This window comes from Microcaecilia unicolor, chromosome 4 (genome assembly GCF_901765095.1).
Source record: "Microcaecilia unicolor chromosome 4, aMicUni1.1, whole genome shotgun sequence".
Taxonomy (NCBI): Eukaryota; Metazoa; Chordata; class Amphibia; order Gymnophiona; family Siphonopidae; genus Microcaecilia; species Microcaecilia unicolor.
This window is the reverse complement of record NC_044034.1, coordinates 191,510,655-191,524,012: the sequence shown is the minus strand read 5'-3', so window position 1 is coordinate 191,524,012 and position 13,358 is coordinate 191,510,655. Positions and strand designations below refer to the sequence as shown.

At 40.4% G+C, this 13,358-nt stretch overlaps 1 protein-coding gene across 1 annotated transcript in view; it reads right to left on the bottom strand.

The window, feature by feature from the left end:
* OTOG (otogelin) overlaps window positions 1-13,358 on the bottom strand; it is a 706,015-nt gene that overhangs the window by 640,683 nt on the left and 51,974 nt on the right. The window contains 2 exon segments of the mRNA XM_030202446.1: window positions 9,168-9,219; window positions 10,248-10,358. Coding sequence (XP_030058306.1) covers window positions 9,168-9,219; window positions 10,248-10,358 — 163 coding nt within the window.

The window sequence follows — 13,358 nt, the reverse complement described above, 5'->3', positions numbered from 1 at the left end:
TTCTCAGGTGCCATGTCAAACAGTTCGACAAAACACCTCCCTTTAGCTTTGAGCAGTTCATTATGTTCATACATGGAAAAAATACCCCTTCCCAAACAGCACACTCTCCCCTCTGCATAGTTCAGAAGGACACAGTTCACCACCGCTTGAACTCTATGGGAAAGATAAGGGTCCCCCCCTTTCTGGGTCACACATTCACTATTACTGACCCTCTACCCGCATGACCCTTTTACTTTCCCCTTTCAGTCCAGCTTCCATACCAAGAAGTCACCAGCTTCCTGAGCTTTTTTCCCAGTGACTGAGCCCATGCTGCTATGTCCATGGGCTCCTCCTCGGTCTCACCCTTCTCTCTCTCTCCAGCCTCCTGCCACTCCATGGGTTCCTCGTCCCACCTTTTTCCCAGCTGCTTCTCCTCCTCCTGATTAACCCCCCAGGGGACACCTCCCTTGCCTTGTCATGGTTCTCCCCTGGAGGCTGCTGGGGAGGATAGTTTCTATACCAGGGTTTTCCCTGGGGCTGATGGGTATTGTAGTTCTTCTCCAGCCTCCATTTTCCAGTGGGAAGGAACCCTTTTCTTTTCTCCCTCTATGGCAGTAGCAAAGGCAAGGCTCTGTTCTGTAGCCCTTTCCTCTGGGCCCTCTTCACTTCTTCTTCTGCCACTTCCATTTTATCCACCCCCTCGCCCTCCTCTTCACACTATGTATTCTCTTTTATTTTGGAAGGTACTTGGGAATATAGGAAAGGGCAATAGGAGCATCATGTCCTCAATTATAACCACTCCAGATCAGCTAACCTTTTCAGCACATCATTACAGTGACCTATTTTGCAGATCTGCCAGAGATCTTTCTTGTTTTTTCAGATATTACCTTAACTTCAACAGTTCCATATAACTTCCATTTACTAACAATGTGTCTTACTCTTAAAACTAATAGCTGGAAGAGTTTAGAAATTCATTTATAGCCTCCCCTATGCTTTGTAGGACTAAATTATCTTCCTTTTCAAATGCTCAGACAGCTTCTTAGAGAAGCCCATATTTGTTGAAAGTAGAACAACAATTACAAGCTGATCTGTTAGAAGTATCAAAGTATTTGTTTTTCACCTGACTGGTTAAACGCCTAACCAGTGACTAAGCCTCACGGGCCTTATTAATAACTTTTTTTAAAATAATGACTCAACGGAAAAGGTATCTAAGTTTCGCACCTACCTTATTCCTATGTTTCATTATGTTCGATCTGTTAATGTCATCAAATAAATAGTAATTATGTGTTAAAATCTGTAGAAAAATGTACCATGTAGGGATTGTGTCAGCTTCTGTTCACTTAAGGATTAATTGAAACGTACAATTTGCACACAATTGTGTCTGAAAAATCGATCTAGGAGGTCTAAGGCAGTTTATTATAAAATAAATGCTTAGTACCCAAATGTTAGTCACCTAACTTTTGGTGACCTTTCTTGAATTTACCTCTATGTATCTTAAGCAGGTGTCTACTGGCTCTCTTAAACTAGGTGCCTTGTTATAAAATTACCATAGTTGTGAAAGGATCCTGATCCCATGATTACAGGGTTCCAGAAGGAGCTCTGTTGCATAGTCCCCAAAGGAGTGGAGAAGTGGCCTAATGGTTAGAGCAGTAGCTATGAAAACTAGGGGAGTCCAGTTTAAATTCCATCACAACTCATTAAGATCTTGAGCAAGTCACTTAAACCTCAATTGCCTCAGATACAAACTTAGATTGTGAACCCTCTAAGGGCAGAAAAATACCTAGTGTACCTGAATGTACACTGCTTTGATAGTTGCAGGAAGTATATAAGAAATAACCCCCCTCATATTTTTTACAAAGCCGCGCTAGCAGCTGCTGGTGCGGTAATGCCGACACAGTCCATGCAAAGTAAAAAGGATTCAATGATAACATAGAACCTGGATGGTCACTGCATTGACTGAACTAATTAAGTTGGGGAGGGATATAAAACAGGGGAAAAAAATCTCCAGATAGTTTTGAATTGAAGGCTTGTGGTGCCATCTCCCAACCCTCCCAAAGAAACAAGAGGAAAACACTGTTTTCTAAAGATAATGCCCTCTGAAAGAGCAGCTTTACTCTCAAAAATTAAAATAGAATGGCCCTTATTTTAGAAGCCACAACTGACATTTGGAAATACCAGCATATACACATCTATATTAAATTAAGGTAGAAACCACAATTTTAGCCAGGATTTACACATGTAAATCTGTAATAGCAGTATAAGGCAAGTGTGTGGGACTAAAAAACACATGAGTATTTCCCATTTCAGAAGGCTTCAAAATGGGCTCTTTCCCATGGAAAAAGGAAACATCCTATTTACTCCTCTGCCAAAAGATGCTAAGAAAAGCACAATGGATCTATCCAATTACCGCCCAGTAGCATCTATTCCACTTATAACCAAACTCATGGAGGGCATAGTAATGAAACAACTTACTGAATACTTAACTAAACACTCAATTCTACACGAGTCTCAATCAGGATTTCGGACAAATCACAGCACCAAAACTGTTCTAGTGTCCGCAATGAACTCATTCAAACAAACAATTGCAACTAGAAACAACATACTCCTCCTACAATTCAACATGTCCAGTGCCTTTGACATGGTTAATCATGGAATACTATTACATATACTAGAATACTTCGGAGAAGGAAGCACAGTTCTCAAATGGTTGAAAGGATTTCTGACCACAAGATCATACCAAGTCACAACGAACGCGGACAGATCACCCCCATGGATACCTGAATGTGGAGTCCCCCAAGGATCCCCCCTCTCACCTACTCTATTCAACCTAATGATGATACCTTTAGCCAAACTTCTAGCCAATCAAAACCTCAACCCCTACATATACGCAGATGACGTCACAATTTACATCCCGTTCAAACATGACCTAAATGAAATTACTGACAAGATCAACCAAAGCTTCCAAATAATGCATACCTGGGCAGATGCATTCCAACTAAAACTTAATGCAGAAAAAACACAATGTCTTGTACTCACCTCACAACATAACACAAAAAACTTCTCCACCATAATCACACCATACTGTTCTCTTCCTATCTCACAAAACTTGAAGAACACGACAAAAAAGATGTTTTACTCCATGTGGAAACTCAAAAGAGTAAAACCTTTCTTCCCGAGACACATCTTCCGCACCCTGGTACAGTCAATGGTAATAAGTCATCTGGACTACTGCAATGCACTGTACGCTGGCTGCAAAGAACAGACTATCAAAAAACTCCAAACAGCTCAAAACACTGCCGCCAGACTCATATTTGGAAAAACCAAATATGAAAGTGCAAAACCCCTAAGAGAGAAACTACACTGGCTCCCACTTAAGGAACGCATTGCGTTCAAGATCTGCACGATTGTACACAAAATCATTCACGCAGAGGCCCCAAGTTACATACTAAACCTCGTGGATCTACCTCACAGAAACGCCACAAAATCATCCTGCAAATTCCTCAACTTGCACTTCCCCAGCTGTAAAGGACTAAAGTACAAGCTGATGCATGCCACTACCTTCTCTTACAGCTATGGAATGCACTACCTACAGACCTGAAAACAATCAATGAAACAACTATCTTTCGCAAATCTTTGAAGACATACTTCTTCAATAAGGCCTACAATGAGAACATATATCCTCACTATTCCACCTCACCAACCAACTCAGTTATGAAAGCCGACCTTCTACACCTACCCTAATTACTCCCTTCTTTCCTCCTTTAAGTAATCTCTGCACATCACTAACTGTATCTGATATCCCGGAACGACAATGTAATAAAACTATGTAAGGCACATTGAGCCTGCAAATAGGTGGGAAAATGTGGGATACAAATGTAATAAATAATAATAATAAGTGCATAAGTATTGAAATACTGGGATAGACCACAGGTCCATCAAGCCCAGCAACCTGATTCCAACAGTGGTCAATCCAGGACACAAATACCTGTCAAATCCCAAAAACGTACAAAACATTTTATACTGCTTATCCCAGAAATAGTGGATTTTCCCCAAGTCCAATTAAATAACGATTTATGACTCTTCCTTTAGGAAGCCGTCCAAACCTGTTTTAAATTCTGCTAAGCTAACTACCTTTACCATATTCTCTAGCAATGAAATTCCAGTTTAATTACACGTTGAGTGAAGAAAACGTTTTCTGATTCGTTTTAAATTTACTACCGTGTAGCTTCATCGCATGCCCCCTAGTCCTAGTATTTTTGGAAAGTGTAAGCAGACGCTTCACATCTACCCTTCTACTATACCTTCTACTATATCTAATAAATTCCTTTCCTCTTCTCTCTACTCTCTTCTCCAATTAATCTCTGCACAATAATAACTGTACCTGACATCTAGGATTAACTGTGTTAACAAAACAAAACTATGTAAGCCACATTGAGCCTGCAAATAGGTGGGAAAATGTGGGATACAAATGCAATAAAAAATATAAAATACCCGTTCCACTCCACTCATTATTTTATAGACCTCTATCATATCTCCCCTCAGCTGTCTTTTCTCCAAGCTGAGGAGCCCTAGCCGCTTTAGCCTTTCCTCATAGGGAAGTTGTCCCATCTCCTTTATCATTTTTCTCGCTCTTCTCTGCATCTTTTCTAATTCCACTATATATATTTGAGGTGTGGCAACCAGAATTGAACACAATATTCGAGGTGTGGTTGCACCATCAAGCGATACAAAGGCATTATAACGTCCTCATTTTTGTTTTCCATTCCTTTTCTAATAATATCTAACATTCTATTTGCTTTCTTAGCTGTAGCAGCACACTGAGCTGAAAGTTTCAACGTATCATCAACGACGACACCTAGATCCCTTTCTTGGTCTGTGACTCCTAACGTGGAACCTATATGATGTAGCTATAATTTGGGTTCCTCTTTCCCACATGCATCACTTTGCTCTTGCTCTCATTAAACGTCATCTGCCATTTAGATGCCCAGTCTCCCAGTCTCGTAAGGTCCTTTTGTAATTTTTCACAATCCTCCTGCGATTTAATGACTTTGAATAACTTTGTGTCGTCAGCAAATTTAATTACCTCACTAGTTACTCCCATCTCTAGGTCATTTATAAATATGTTAAAAAGCAGCAGTCCCAGCAAGGACCCCTGGGGAACCCCACTAACTACCCTTCTCCATTGAGTATACTGACCATTTAACCCTACTCTCTGTTTTCTATCTTTTAACCAGTTTTTAATCCACAATAGCACAGTACCTCCTATCCCATGACCCTCCAATTTCCTCTGGAGTATTTCATGAGGTACTTTGTCAAACGCGTTCTGAAAATCCAGATACACAATATCAACTGGAGTGGAGGAGTGGCCTAGTGGTTAGGGTGGTGGACTTTGGTTCTGAGTAACTGAGTTCAATTCCCACTTCAGACAGCTCCTTGTGACTCTGGGCAAGTCACTTAATCCTCCATTACCCCATGTAAGCTGCATTGAGCCTGCCATGAGTGGGAAAGCGTGGGGTACAAATGTAACAAACAAAAAACTGGCTCACCTTTATTTGCATATTTGTTCACCCCATCATAGAAATGTAATAGATTGGTGAGACAACATTTCCCTTCACTAAATCCATATTGGCTTTGTCCCATTAATCCATGCTTTAGAATATGCTCTGTAATTTTGCTCTTTATAATAGTCTCTACCATTTTGCCAGGCACCGACGTCAGGCTCACTGGTCTATAAATTCCCAGATCTCCTCTGGAACCTTTTTTAAAAATGGCGTTACATTGGCCACCCTCCAATCTTCCGGTACCATGCTCGATTTGAAGGATAAATTACATATAAGTACATAAGTAATGCCACACTGGAAAAAGACCAAGGGTCCATTGAGCTCAGCATCCCGTCCATGACAGCGACCAATCCAGGCCAAGGGCACCTGGCAAGCTTCCCAAACGTACAAACATTCTATACATGTTATTCCTGGAATTGTGGATTTTTCCCAAGTCCATTTAGTAGTGGTTTATGGACTTGTTCTTTAGGAAACCGTCTAACCCATTTTTAAACTCTGCCAAGCTAACCACCTTCACCACGTTCTCCGGCAACGAATTCCAGAGTTTAATTATGCGTTGGGTGAAGAAATGTTTTCTCCGATTTGTTTTAAATTGACTACACTGTAGTTTCATCGCATGCCCCCTAGTCCTAGTATTTTTGGAAAGCGTGAACAGACGCTTCACATCCACCTGTTCCACTCCACTCATTATTTTATATACCTCTATCATGTCTCCCCTCAGCCGTCTCTTCTCCAAGCTGAAAAGCCCTAGCCTCCTTAATCTTTCTTCATAGGGAAGTCGTCCCATCCCCACTATCATTTTAGTCGCCCTTCGCTGCACCTTTTCCAATTCTACTATATCTTTCTTGAGATGCGGCAACCAGAATTGAACACAATACTCAAGGTTAGGTCGCACCATGGAGCGATATAACAGCATTATAACATCCTCACACCTGTTTTCCATACCTTTCCTAATATTACTAGCAATAGTTCTGCAAGTTCATTTTTCAGTACGCTGGAGTGAATACCAGTTCAGGAGATTTGCTACTCTTCAATTTGTAGAACTGCCCCATTACATCCTCTAGGTTTATAGAGATTTCATTCAGTTTCTCCGACTCGTCAGCTTTGAATACCATTTCTGGCACCGGTATCTCTCCCAAATCTTCCTCTTTGAAGACTGAAGTAAAGAATTCATTTAATCTCTCCGCTATGGCTTTGTCTTCCCTAATTGCCCCTTTTACCCCTCGGTCACCAAGTGGTCTAACCGATTCTTTTGCTGGCTTCCTGATTTTTGCCTCCAACACAATCTTTTTTTCAAAGTCACTCTTTGTCTTCCTTATCAGTGCTTTGCATTTGACTTGACATTCCTTATGCTGTTTCTTATTATTATCAGTCGGTTCCTTCTTCCATTTTCTGAAGGATTTTCTTTTAGATCTAATAGCTTCGTTCACCTCACTTTTTAACCCTGCTGGCTGGTCTCACGGTCTCCTTTTTTAATATGTGGAATATATTTGGCCTGGGCTTCCAGGGTGGTGTTTTTGAATAGCATCCACACCTGATGTAAATTTTTGACCCTTGCAGCTGCTCCTCTAAGTTTTTTTTTCACCGTTCTTCTCATTTTATCATAGTCTCATTTTTTAAAGTTAAACGCTAACGTTTTGGATTTCCTGTGTATACTTACTTCAAAGCTAATATCAAATCTGATCATATTACGATCACTGATATCAAGCGGCCCCAGCACCATTACCTCCCGCACCAAATTCTAGGTCTAGAATTTTTCCTTCTCTTGTCGGCTCCTGTACCAGCTGTTCCATAAAGCAGATCTTGATTTCGTCAAAGAATTTTACCTCCCTAGCACGCCCTGATGTTACATTTACCCAGTCAATATCGAGGTAATTGAAATCACCCATTATCATTGTGTTGCCCAGTTTGTGTCCTTAATTTCCTTTAACATTTCTGCATCCGTTTGTTCATCCTGGCCAGGCGGACAGTAGTACACTCCTATCACTATCCTTTTCCCCTTTACACATGGAATTTCCATAGAGATTCCAAAATGTGTTTTGTTTCCTGCAGAATTTTCAATCTATTTGATTCAAGGCTCTCCTTATCCATAGAATTTTTTTAATTTGTTTTAGATTTTGCTCATACCTTTTCCAGTAGTAGCTCAAGGTGAGTTAGATTCAGGTACACTGGAGATTTCTCTGTCCCAGGAGGGCTCACAATCTAAGTTTGTACCTAAGGCAATGGAGGGTTAAGTGACTTGCCCAAGATCACAAGGAGCAGCAGTGGGATTTAAACCGGCCACCTCTGGATTGCTCTAACCACTAGGCCACTCCTGCACCATTTCAATCCACCCTGTCACTACGATATAATTTGTGCCCTGGTTATCCTCCTTTCATCAGGTCTCAGAGATGTCTATTATATCTAATTTTTAATTTAGTGCAATATATTCTAACTCTCCCATCTTATTTCTTAGGCTTCTGGCATTCGCATATAGACATTTACACATGCATGTTTATGATCACTGTGATCAGCATTGGGATTTACTGCTGCTCCTGGGTACATATAGGTTTCATAAAATGCTCATTTTGAGCGGTACTCTATAGGGGGGATTAGGGGAGATCACCCTCTTAATCTCCCTAAAATCAGTTGTATTGAATGATTGTGAGCATATACAATTGAAGATTTCCAAAATGGCACACATGAATGTCTATTACTCATCTGGGTTCTGAAGTACCAACCAATGGGGCCCTTTTACAAAAGGGTGGTAGGGGTAAAGCCAGCATGGAGGTTGTAAGGGTTCCCCCAGGAAATGGCCACTCGGCAAGTATTTCACTTATCACACAGCAATTTCCTTCCTTAAAAGAAAAATGCCTTTTATCGGCGGTGGTAAAAGGGGGCCTCGGTGCATGGCAAACCCACACACCGACACCACTGCAGGGCCCCTTTTACTGCCATTTGGTTAAAGGATCCCTATATGTTTAATTACCAATATTTAGACATGTATGTTGCCTAGTTGCTTCCATTGATGATTTAAATATTGACCACTGTAAAATGGTTGCTCCCACTGCATGTAATTGCCGCACGTACTTTCATTCCTGCATGCACTTTAGAAAAGGCTCCTTTTTCTAAAATACTACTGGAACTGTATACATCCTTACCTGGATGTCTCAATTCCTATAAGGCTCCTTTTTGTACAATCTACTGGAACTGTATACATCCTGATCTGAATATCTCAATTCATATAAGGCTCCTTTTTCTACAATACTACTGGAACTACATACATCCTGACCTGGATGTCAAGCTTCAAGTTTCAAGTTTATTGAAAATTTACTATCCCGCCCAACAGGACAACCATCTGGGTGGCATACATTTTTTTTAAAAGGAAGGGGGGAGGAAAAGACTAACAAAGACAAACATGATAGAAAGGGAATAAAGTGGAACTACAATGTAAAAATAGGAAAGAAAGGAGAAGGAAAAGAAGAAAAGGGAGGGTAATCAGTTTACATCTCAATTCCTATAAGGTTCCTTTTTCTACAATATTACTGGAACTGTAAACATCCTGACCTGGACATCTCAATTCCTATTTCTATGTTCTATCTAAAATAGTGCTGACTGTGTCTAAAATTAGTGTTTCTACATCGCTACCTGATTTCCTTGGGCAGTGGTATCTTCTTTCTGAAGTCTTCCAGTGCTGTACCTAGGAAGAAAAGAACAAGGCTTGGTTTGTTCTGTAAAGGTAATCTGCACCTTTATTGCTCATGCATAACACATTCTATGCTGCAAACAAAGAAATGAGTTTAAGAGTAAGAAAGCCACTGTGTCAATCCTCATCATTTGTCTTTCTGCATATTTAATGTAACCATCCTAACATCTGCGTTTTATTTCTGTTTTAGCTTTACTCTGCTTCATTTATTAAAAATCTTTTTTCACAGCCGACCTTTTACATAGACACAATGGTTTGATTGTTTCACTGATTTAAAACCAAAATAGAAAATGAATCACATACTGGAATGTTATGCCTGAGATCAAAATACCATGTCCTGGAAACTTTTGGATGCCTATTGCATAATGCAAAACATCTTTAGTAAAATCTTTCATGTGAGCATTTCATCCAAGCCAGAGCTCCATTACAGAGGTCAATAACTTGAAATCTGAAAAACTGTGAACATGGTATAGAGACAAAACAGAGAATCACTGAACTAGTGAAAATTATGCTCAAACAATGCTTTCTGAAACCAGCGACTATATTAAAAGGCAATCTCAAACACTTACCTATCCAAATGTTCACTATTGGGAGAAGAGGTGTTTTCTGTACTCCATGAAGGTGAAGCTACAAACATAATGAATAAGCTATTAATTGTTATTAATAAAGGCTCCATTTGCTAATGGCTCTTCCAACCCAGATTAGAAATTCCAGTTCTCATGCCGACACATGCCACTGGAGCCAGAGACAAGTAACACCATTCATGTCCTTTTTTTTTTGTTCTTGTTGTTTCAGTTTTCCTTAGAGTTGATTGGTGGCAACATTATATTATTGCTGGCAAGGAGATATATTTTCAAAGAGAACTTTTACATTTAAGCATTTTCTCTCTTTTCTTTGCCAGCATGCACAATAAGCTATTATACAGTCAAACAGAAGCAAAAATGTAATGGGGAGACTTAAAGAGTTTATCTTAGGAGAGGAGTTGTGCATGCTGCAGTCTCCCCAGACACAAGCAAACTCACCTGGCATCATCCAGAGACAAGAGAAGAGGAAAAGAGAAACCAGGACTTTGTTGTGTAAATGAGGTTCCATCCTTGATGAATGCAGGCTCCAATTTGCCCTTGTAGACTGCCCTATGGAAAGAGGATGAAAAGGACTGGTCCTTATCGGGCACACATTGCTGAAAGAGCTGGTTTTTGTTCAGGAGCCCGAGGAGACTGGGACAGCGATGAGGGCTCAGGAGAGAGCTGTGCAGGATGAAGTCCTGTCTCTGCTTTTGTGTGTGTGTGTGTGTGTGTGTATGTGCATGTGTGTCCCTTTTTCCCCAACTTATTCCTGGAATGCGGGGCCTGTGCACGGCTTGATGTCACAGTTCATTACCATAATTTCCAGAGCATATTCAACTGGGGTTTATTTGACTGGGTTTAATGTGCCTTTCTGTCCTCAGATGAATCTATGATATTCAATATTTTAATTCTCAATCCAATGCATTCTTGTCATAAAAATCATTTTATTTTATCTCAAAGTAAATTCATGGGTCTGATTTAAGTGGCAAACTAAAAGAACAGCAAAAAACAAAACAAAAACAAATAAAACTGGAAAGGGTAATCAGAGATATACTTTTTATCCTGCTATCAGAACTTATCACAACATGATTTGTGGTTAGCCCCATCTTAATTATAATCTCTTTCTTTACATTCCCATTGTCATTTTTTTTCTATTGGTTTATTTGTTTATTTGCTCAGATTTTAAACTGCCTTTCTAACAAAGGGCATTAAGAAGGTAACAAATACAAGAAAACAGTATAATAAAAACATGAGCATCATAATATTAGGATAATCTTAAATATAAACTGGATAAGCTGGTGAGCTATATTATTTATTTATTTAGCAGCCTGACTCCTTATCAGTATTACCATTATTGAGGTGAAGATGCTATTTTGATTGAAGGGGCTGCCAGGGCAGAAGCACCCGAGGATCACTACTTTTTTACCCACTACCCAGCAAGGAGTCACCCAGTGAGCACTGGGGGGTGCAAAAAAGGATCAGAGGAGGTGGGTTCTGGGGGGGGGGGTTGAAGTGCAAGGGGATATATAGGAAGATACCAGCCCCACTTAAGCACACACACCCCAAAGCCAGCTTAAGAGGTATAGGCCTGGAAAGCTCAGCCAGGAGGACATGGTTCAGCCAGGGGAAATAAAACCCCAGGGCTAGAAAAAGACAGGGAGGCCCAGAGCAGAAAGAAGCAGATCTACAGAGTACTCCCACAAAAAGTACCAGAGGGGTAGCCATGAGGTAGGAAAAGGTTATTTTACCTTGCAAACTCTGTTCACACTATGACTCTTCTGAGATCTTGGAAGCAGACCAGTTTTTGGTTGCTATTGAACTCTAAGCTACTATGGGCTAAATTTTATATCTGGCACCTAAAAATACTGTGCACTATAGAAATTTACATAAGCGTATTCTATAAGTGTAAGGCGCTGCATATAGAATACACTATACATAAACTATAGTGTGAAAAACCAACTAAGGTTTATCTAGAAGTGAATCATATTCTCATTATTCTTTACAAAACTTCACAAAATCTATGGCATACTTAAAGTTCTTCAGTACAGTAGTCATAGGCGGTCGGTGGCCCAACTGTTTGGGGAGGCTAAAGGGTGCGGGGTTAGGGGTGGGGCCAGGGGTGGAGCTTAAATCCATAATTGTCTGATAATGCACAGAAAAAAATAAATAAAAATAAAAATCACAATACCTTTTATTAAATTTAGATATTAGATATGTATCACATGTCAAAGAATAAAGGGTTGCTCAAAGCATATACTAACCACAATCGCTCAACTGCAAAACACTATGCACATCTTTGTGCAAAAACACACTCAGAACCTTACTGTACCATAAATATACACTGGGCAGAACCTAATACACCATTAGGGGCTTATAGCCCATTTAGTTATGTTTAAACAAAAGAGATCTGCATTAAAAAAATTATTTATTTTTATTTTGACCTATAAAACCACTTGTCCCTGAAACATGCCTAAAAACAGAATAATCCAGTTGTGTATCTAAAATGTAAATTCCTACAAATGAGATGACGTTAAAATGTGCATCCATGTGCCCCAATGAAAGGTGAGTTTAATTCTACTTCCATTTAATTTCAATATATTCTCTTATCTTTATAACACCAGCTTCCCAAGGCAGAGTACAGCAACAGTTAAGACTCATCAGGAAACAGGATATCCTCACTTAAATCTTGGTCATATGTATTGTATAGAAGAACAGTGAAGAAAAATGAGCACAAACTACAGAGTTTATAATTGCTTTTTCTACCAGCTGCAATAATTTTTTAAGCCGTTTTATTTCCTTTCTCCTCCAGCTTTTAAGGCATTGCCTATTAACAGAAACAGCTTTAGCCTTGTTACGGATCAACAATAAGGAACGACAACGTGGATGCATTAGCTCATAAGTTTGCTTGTTTTGTTTGGGGAGAAGGCAGTGACAATGACGTCTATGCGGGGGAAACACATTAACCAAATTGGCTTCCTTGCTTACTTACTGGGCTAGAAAGTCTCACTTCCACTCGTTTATTAAACCTCCTTGGGCAGCTCTCCCCCCGGAGTCTTGCATCTTTCTCCCTGTTTCTTCTGCTGCCTGCTGTCTCCCGTCATCATTTTTACTACCCTGAAGAGTTCTCCCTCAGCACCGGCGATTCAGAGTCAGCCTTCTGCCAGCGTCGGAGCTTCTCCTCAGGCACGTCCTGGACTCCGGCCTACTCTAATGCAACTTCCTCTTTTCCGCAAAGGTAGGTCTCGGAGTGAGACGAGCCTGAAGAGAAAGCCCCGACGCTGGCAGAAGGCTGACTGTGATTGAATCGCCGATGCTGAGGCAGAACTCTTCAGGGCAGTAAAAATGACGACGGAGACGGCGGGCAGCAGAAGAAACACAAGGAGATGGTCACGATTGGGCTCATCTGAGCCTCCTGAGTTCTTATTACCTCTGCTTTCCTCACAGTGTTAAAAAAAAAGATGGAACAGAGGTTTTCCTTTGATTCTTCTATGGGACCGGACCTGTGATACTCGGTCCGGTGAGGTAAGAGTGTTTTCTAACTCCTCCGGGGTGGGCCCGCGATCGGGG